The 8,945-nt window shown below is 32.7% G+C and overlaps 1 protein-coding gene across 2 annotated transcripts; it reads right to left on the reverse strand.

The window, feature by feature from the left end:
* Positions 1-835: 835 nt before the first annotated feature.
* LOC139897185 (calcium-dependent lipid-binding protein-like) lies at positions 836-6,097 on the reverse strand. 2 transcript variants are annotated; one of them, XM_071879860.1, is made up of 12 exons: positions 5,846-6,097; positions 5,611-5,718; positions 4,702-4,803; positions 4,485-4,535; positions 3,765-3,885; positions 3,282-3,403; positions 3,104-3,202; positions 2,906-2,986; positions 2,719-2,804; positions 2,388-2,613; positions 1,654-1,818; positions 836-1,380 (listed from the first exon to the last, which is right to left on the reverse strand). In XM_071879860.1, the coding sequence occupies exons 2-12, from the start codon at positions 5,713-5,715 to the stop codon at positions 1,000-1,002; spliced, it is 1,539 nt and encodes a 512-aa protein (XP_071735961.1). In that variant the 5' UTR covers positions 5,716-5,718; positions 5,846-6,097; the 3' UTR covers positions 836-999. The 2 variants fall into 2 exon arrangements, with proteins under 2 accessions (XP_071735961.1, XP_071735960.1); XM_071879859.1 differs by having other exon boundaries at positions 5,611-5,754.
* Positions 6,098-8,945: the final 2,848 nt, after the last annotated feature.

Below are 8,945 nucleotides of genomic sequence, written 5' to 3' on the forward strand. Positions count from 1 at the left end.
AACGGATTTTCAAAAATCGGAACGGACTGCTCTTAAAAATGATTATTCGGGGATTAAACGGTGAGTAAACGGGTTTTTTGCAACACTGGGTATAACAGTGAATTTATAAGACAAAAGTGTAGATGAATCAAAAATGGTGTGTGGGAATCCTCTCCATTTTCATATTAGTTTGAGATATAACATCTCACCTCCCTCATACACCACTTATGTGGTATTAGATTTTGTTGTTATTGTTGTAGCATATAACACTTGGGATATATTGCAACCTTATAACCATGCCACTTCTTATTAACCATCACACGTTCAAAAATCATTATTGAGTAGTTAAAAATAACTAAATGAGGACAACATTCATCTTGATTTAGTATTTATTTCAACTTTGACTAGCTAAAAATACGTGTGTAAATAGGTAAATTTGTTGTATATTCAGAATATAGAAGGATTTAGTCCCTTACATTTTCACAACTACCAAAAACACAAACATCATCATCAAATTAAATCCAGGCTCAATGACAATTAGAGCCTAGAGGTATGTCATTTCATGGTTTGTGCACCTTTACATTATTTGTTATATGCATTTATTTTATTTTATTCTAGAGATATTTTAGTCTTCTACATATGATATAAAGTGATTATATTGTGCGATCGAAAAAATCTGAATGACGATCAAAGTAATCTGGAAAATCAACAGTGATCTTCGTTTAATCCAAATGCATGCCCTTTTTTGTCTATCGATTTGAGATTCGGAAATGGATTGTATCTGGGCAATGCAGATATGAACAGGCGAATGAAACGCAGTATCTCAATATCAACATTCACGAATTCAAAAGCATAATCTCAATCTCAATATCCACATATATCGAGATAGTATACCGAAGCATCAATGATTTACAATCGATCTAGTTACGCATCCTAAATAAAGAAAACCAAGAATAACGAAAGTATTTAACCCACGAAAGAAATAATGCACAGTTAATGAACAGAAAAAGCTAACAATGTTTAGCGTAGTTTTGCGCCACCATTTTCTTCAACGGTATTCACTGGAGTTAATGCACCGCTCTTTTTGGACCCACCGGTTCCAGTGATGGTCCGGCCCATGAACTTTCCAGCCTTGCTTAGCCCACTACCAACAGCTCCAAACCCACTACCAACGAGCCCAACACCAGCACCAACTCCAGTTCCAACAAGCCCAACTCCTGTACCAATACCAGTGCCCACGAGCCCAACACCAGACCCGACTAATCCTGCTGCTCCATCAATGGCATCCATGGTGCTTCCTATAAGACCTTCTGCTTTAAGTCTCTTTTTCTCTTCTAATATCTTCTTCTCTTGTTCAATAGCAGCATCTTGCTCTTCTTTTGTAAAATGATGATACTTCACCTACACATTCAATAACTTTTCACTTCATATTTAAAAAAAGTCAAAAATTTTGATTTGGGTCAAGAATGTTCCCAATAGGTACTTTCTACCCACTTGACTAACTAATTGATCCACCAAGACTTTTATCACACTATTTTGAGGGATAACAACACATTTGATTGTGTGATTTAAAAAAAGGTGTTAGACAATAAATAAAGATATTTTCCTTTTAGCTATTCATTTGAAAGATAATAGGAATAGGATAATTAATATTACAAAAAAACTACTATGCACCTTGATTGTAAGGGTTCCTCTATCTTTTTTATCTTTAATCTTGAGCATGTCAAGTGAAGGTTGCAGTCTCAATTCGAATTCTTTTTCGGTTTCTGGCTCAAGGTCAATCAGAGGTAACTTTACTATGCCCAAACGCTTGTCCTGCCCTATATCTTGATCCAACACCTGTTTATTGCACACCACATATGCTCAATATTATGGTAATGAATGGTATGGATTTGGAACCATAACAAGCACACGCACACGCACATGCACATGAAGGGTCTATGATTATGTTAGTTTCAGCACACACACAAACACACGCACGTGAAAAATCTATCATTCTGTTAGTTTCAGAATGCATGTTTAATGAGTATTAATCAATACACTAGTGTATATGGAGAAAGTGAATATGGAGTTGTTGTACATATAATTTTATACGACAACACCTCAAAATCACATTATTTTGATGTTTTTCTTGCATTAATAAAACTCATTTCGACTATATTTGTTTAACATTTATCAAGATTAAACAATGTTTGAAACAACAACATGCAAGTTGATCAATGTTATTCATAAGTTTTTCTCAACCCTTGTTAGTAAGCATTGTGTGAAATTCATGAACACAACTTGGTCAGGGAAAATTATTGTCACATCATTACATCTCCTACAAAATTTGTTTTTGCAAACGTGACAGGATCAATCACTGAAGAACCAAACAAGTAACGAGGCAATAAACAGAATAGAAGCCTAACCTCAAGTACAGCATATTGTGTCTCTTTGTCTTCTGCAATTAATGTAATTACATGATTCCAAACTGGATTCAGGTTGTTATCAACAACCTTTGTTTTGAACTTTTCAAGTGGCCGAATATATGCAGTCACGTAAGGATCAGACTTTCCAATCATTTCCATATTTTTCAAATTATTCGCCTTCACAATTGTTAACGTCACCTGCCCTTGTGGTTTAAGCTCCAAATCACTACATAATATACAAACACCATATCACATTTTGCATCTTCCACAACCATTTATTTATTTATTTAAATATTTTATGTATATAATATGAAAAAGGAAGCATTAATACCTTGTATCCACACCTACACCGCCAATGGGAACAACAATCCTGTGGGGCCACTGAAGCATATCTGTAACTATTGTATTTACAGTATCCTAAATAAATCAACAAGTAGGTTAGCATGCATGATGATGCCTGAATGATTCAGAAAAAATTAGTTAATGACCAACCTTAATCATGTCATAAACAAACTTACATCAATCATATCAGAAAGCCCAGGAATGGCTGTTAAACTTCCACCAACAGCCTTCAATGTATAATCAATTCTTGGCTTTGGCTGATATATAAAAGATACTATAACAACATCATCATCATCATCAACAAAAGCATTATGTTTCACACATTTTGAAATGACAATATAATCAGCAGATATATATTCGTGTATGTATTGTACCTCTGAGAGTAAAGCAACAACAACAGCAGATATGCAAGGAATTTCGTCAGTGAGTTGGAAAATAACACGAATAACTGTGAAAACTTGTAGATCTTTAAGCTGTAGTAAGTAAAAGAACAGACACAAACTTATATTAGCATTAACAGATGGTAATCAACTGAATCGTTAAAATATCCACCTGAATAGGTAAATTAGCAACAAGTGCAGCTTCAACTCCTAAAACGATATTCGGATCACCACCCCAACGTAAATCTATGTCCATTGTTATTTGACCTTTCTTAAGGCTTTGAACACGGATACCTGTATATTATAAGTAAACAAATGAGCTTCAGAACTACATTTTGCATTATCTATAATGTATGATTACCTTCATCACAATCAAAGCCATTTAATTTTCTTATTTTTTTTACACATTCAAATTTAATGAGTTTATATTGTTTAGGATAAAATGGTATGTTGCTACTTCTATGACATGACTAGCTTGGTTGCAAGTTTTTGAAATGTATATGAAGTGAAATTCCCATAAAAAACTTTGAAGGCAAGCGTTATTTCTTCTTTTAAACTGTTAACCCTATAGCGTAGCAAAAAGTTACGATTAACAAGGAAATTATAACGGCATGTACAATATAATATATAATAAAAGGATCAGCTACTATGATACCTTCAATCTTTGGTGCTACAGTTCCAAGAGACAATTTATTGAACTTCAACGATGTAATTCCTGTAGGACGATACTCTTCCAATAGTGGCTCCACAGATTCCTTTATTATAATTGTAGCTGCCTAACATTATATCATTTAATTAATTAGATTACCTGCCTAATGTATCATTTAATTAAATTAGATTGGTCCTGCAATGCAATAAACCTAAGGACCCAATACATATAAAAAGATATTTATCCTATACTTATTCCACATATACCATCTGCCACTCTTGATAAAAGAAGAGTTCTTCAACTCATAAAACACAGTAAATTCTTGATTTGTTAGACAAGTTTGCCTTACTCTGTACAGGAACAGCAAATAAATCTAGAAACAACTAACCATTTGAATGTGGATAGCATTTTAATCAACAAACTACTTGAAATCAGATATATGGTGAATTTCCTAATTAACTTTCTTAAAATATCAAGTAGCACAAACGTATACTGTAAATATAAAAATAATCCTGTAAATGGGAGGAATCTCATTCTCTGAAGCTATATAAAGTGATAAGATAACAAAAATTACACAACTTTAATATGCTGTGAACTGTACGAAAATGTTTTAGTAAGAAATTTGTAAAAGACGGAAAATTTGAAAGATAGATAGATAATGATCAAAGACTCATAAGAGCTTCAATTTATAATTTCTTCAATATATACTCAGGGTAAAGAACTTACTTCTGCAACATATGGCCAGAGTTTGCTTAATTGCTTATTCAGCCATTTCACCTGCAAAATAAAAATACAAATACGAAGATGAGACAAAATCACACACAAAACTTATATGGTCTTGTGACGGATTAAAATACAATTGGAATTTCACAAAAGGTTATGTACGTGTCACATATGAACAATGAAACCAACCAAAATTACGAGTTGGCCAAAAAAGGCTAACCTGTTCATACACAGGAAAAGATATCCATTCAGGAAAATTGTCACCACAAATTTTCTTCAGATCATCTCTGCTGAGACAGCCAAGAAGTTTTATGTCAACTGCCTGAGAAAAAAATAACAAAACCTCAAGGTTATGATTATAATTTCATCTCAAAAGCGAAGACTTCATTTAGTGAAATTTCAAGTACTAGTATACTAGTATCATTCAATCTGCACAAATTAATAATGATCATTTACAACTTTATTTTCAGCGCAACTTCATTTAGTGAAATTTCAAGTACTAGTATACTAGTATCATTCAATCTGCACAGTCATACGTCAAACACCACTTCAAATTAGTTAACAAGTATACCGGATTTACAAATCAAAAACGATAAATAGATCAAGAGAAACAGAACTCCAGCATCAGTGAACTGCCACACACCCACAATTTCACTGCAAACTATATATTCTACATTTCTAAATCCACTCCCAAATAACAAATGCAGTTTGACTTTTGAGGTCAAACATTAACTTTTTTTTGGAACAGCAAACACACACACACACACACTTTTTGTCCATGACGGGACTCGAACTCTCAAGGTTAATGAGCTCCCTAGATACCGCTAGGCCAGAAGCCCTTTGGTGGCTAAACATCAACTTACATGCAACATTATTTCATCCAGTAACTTTATAACTTGAAAAGATAAAATCCGTGACTAAATTAATATCAGTATAAACCTAAACCGAAACTCAAATTAAGTCGGCCACTAACTCAATATTAGCAATGCTAACAAATCATGATCAGAACGACATCTAATCCTAATCACAAAATTCATACAATTGCAGTGGAGGCAAACTAGCATCAATAAGTAAACCCCCCCCCCCTAACAATCAAAAGTGATCAAAAACCTAACAATTAATAAATTACCTTAGCGATTCGTTTGCTACTTCGATACCTCATCATATGACGCCAGCCAGCCATAATCCCAATCCCAAATATAATCCCCATCAAAATTCCAGATATCAGCCCCATTTTCTGTATCAATCAAATTCAATCCAATCCAATCCAATACTGTATAAATATCAAATCAATTAAACTTCAACTTAATAAAAACAAAGAGTGAAACTGATGAACAGGAGAACAGATAAAAATAAGTAATTACCACCGCTTTGTTAATTGAAGTAGATCAACACAAGTTGCTGCAATTAGAGAACATATATAATATTGTGTGTGTGTGTGTGTGTGTGAGCTTAGAGGTTTCTATATCTAGAAGTCGTGATCGGCTTCGTTGTTGTTATTGAAAATGATGAAGTTGAATGATATAATTGTGGAAATGGGGTCGGTTTGGACCCAATCGGGTCGGGTCAGGGTTTGTTAAAGATTGAGAGTTGCAGAATGTGTGTGATGAATTTGGAGAGAGAAATTGAAAGAGCGGTGAATAAGGTAACGTTCAATTCTTGCCTTGTTGTTTCCGTTACTTTTCATTTTCATTAAAAATTTAAATTAAATATAAATATGCCCAATTCGGGGATATTTTTCATTAAATTATACCCTACAAAACTTGTATGTTAACAATTTTTTTTTTTTTTTTTTTTTTTTTTATAGTGAGTTGTAAGTGAAACTATATTTATTATTTATTTATAACAGATTATATGATTTTTTTTTTTTTTTTTAAGCGAGGAAACCCTCCTATGAACGAGCACATTGGCTCCCCATAGAAGATAAAACTTCGGATAATCAAGCCCCCAAGCGCGAGACCTGGTACCGGGTGAATTGCGCATTATGCGAACCCTCTAGTCACACTCCCTTTTTAAACAATTTGGCATAGCCAAGAATTGAACCCGGGTGATGTGCTTCATTGGGTAACTCGGTGGCCACTCAGTCAAGTCTGAATGGTTTGAATTTATTTTTTTAGATAGATAGGAAAAGATGATGTTTTGTTACTTTATGACGAATAAGTACAATATATGTATTCAAATTGGGAGAAGTGCGATCTTGGTAATATAATATAAAATATTGTATTATCAAAAGTATTTTTATGTGCCCAAAAATGTGATACTTTTTTTTTCATGAGCTCCTATGAGCAAAGATAAAAAGAAATCACGATATTCATGTGAGTTACGGAGTAATAAGCAAAAGGGTGACATTAATTAATTAATTGATAATATGATAATGTGTTCACATATATTATTTAAATAATATGTATTTCACTAAAATCATGTAGAATATTTATATATGTTTTTTAAACGTAGGCAGTTACGGTTTTCAACATGCAATAAAATATTTTGTTAGAGTATCTATTATTTAATGAAATTTATATAGATGAAAACACGTTTAAAGCATTCATATTCATATAATTTTCAAACGAAAACTATAAAATTGAGACGGCTGGAGTAATTATTTTGTTATTATCAAATAGGGGGAGAGATTAATATAAGTTTGGCTTTTCAAAAAAAAAAAAAAAAAAATAATAATAATAATAATAGGGGGAGAGATTATTGACAATATTCTCTACATTATACATTTAAGAGAAAAGAATAAAACATATTTTTTTTCAACCAAAAAAATTCAATATCTTCTTGTATATGGGACTTGGTATATAAACCTATCTCATTACAATAAAGAGATAATGGGATGATTTACCATGTTTGATTCTTTTGCTTTGATACAAAATGTACGACCGGTGGCTGTGACATCCTGAATGCAACATAGTGCGCGTCCCACACTATGTTTGCGTGTGATGACCCGTCCAAATCTCTTTGGACGAATACATCATTCATCGATTTCACAGTGAGGTACTGACCTCTACATGATACGTTTTGTAAACATTACATTCTTTTGAAAAGGCACACCATAATTGAATATCAAATTCTAAGGTTTTTGACGTTTGATGATTTCTTTATATAGACAATCACCGTAATTAACAGTTTACAATACTACATCCGCTGATAATGCAGTCAAAATAAGATACATGGTGATGATTTTGTGAATGCAACGTTTTCTCGAATAAAACATGTATGACTCCATGCACATAGCTTGTATCACATATAAGCAAACAGCAGAAGACTTCTAGGAACCTGAGAATAAACATGCTTAAAAGTGTCAACACAAAGGTTGGTGAGTTTATAGTTTTATTCTTGCGCATAATCTGTATATCAAGGTGGATCACAAGATTTCGGTTGTTTCATCCAGAAATGTTTATCAAAATATTATACGAAATTGAGCACCCTGGTAACTAAACTTTAACGTTATAATAAGTACCCTTGTTTTAACATACATGCAACCAACATGTACAATACACGCAATCCAACGTGTATTAAACTCAAATAGTATACATCTGTTTTATAGTTCAGGCTAGGCTTTCTATACCTGAAACAGACGGGGATGTCAAGCCCTATAGATCCATATACAACTACTCGCGCCCACCAGTTCTTATAACCGACAGTTACTAGTTACCAAAGTTAAGGAATTTTCGGTTCAAACTCAGTGTAGAATTTAGTATGTACTTGTGTCCATTGCATTTGAAATAAAGTGCATGTATTCTCAGCCCAAAAATATAGATTGCAAAAGCAATTAAAAAGTAATCTATAAACTCACCTTAGCAGCACATAAATTCATTCACCGAAATGTGACCGAAACTTGGAATGCAAAGTAACCATAGATCTCAACCTAGAGAACATATGTTGGTCAATAAATGTCTAACAAGCTAGGTCAGGTCATAGTGTATCATAATCCTAATGCTCGAGACCAACATGCAAAAGTTAACAAAAGTCATCTTAGAAGTCAACCTGACCCAATATGATCTTTAAATCTATACATGTTTATTATATTAACATTGTATTAGTCTTGATAATTGAACGAATTTATAGTTTATCAAACTCAAAATATTATTTATTTCATGAGCTATATTATATTTGAATTATCATGGCAATCGAAAATATTTTATTATTTCACATAGTTTTCTAATACTAGTAAAATCAGATTATAGTGTTTATAAAGCTTTAAAACATGATAAGACGATCAACTTTGACAATTGTTTACCAAAACGAGACGTGCCTTATACAGAAATTCATTTACTCGCTTACTAATATTTAAAAATCCAATTTACCAATCTCATAGACAAGTTGTTTAAATATTAATTTACAGTTTCAAACACAATTTCAATTAACGTCAAACATAATTCAGTTGACCATATCTTTTAATCCGTTCATCGAAATCACGTGATTTCTAAATGAAAAGTTATTAATTTTTCGATAGCTTTC

This window comes from Rutidosis leptorrhynchoides, chromosome 3, assembly GCF_046630445.1.
Source record: "Rutidosis leptorrhynchoides isolate AG116_Rl617_1_P2 chromosome 3, CSIRO_AGI_Rlap_v1, whole genome shotgun sequence".
Lineage (NCBI taxonomy): Eukaryota > Viridiplantae > Streptophyta > Magnoliopsida > Asterales > Asteraceae > Rutidosis > Rutidosis leptorrhynchoides.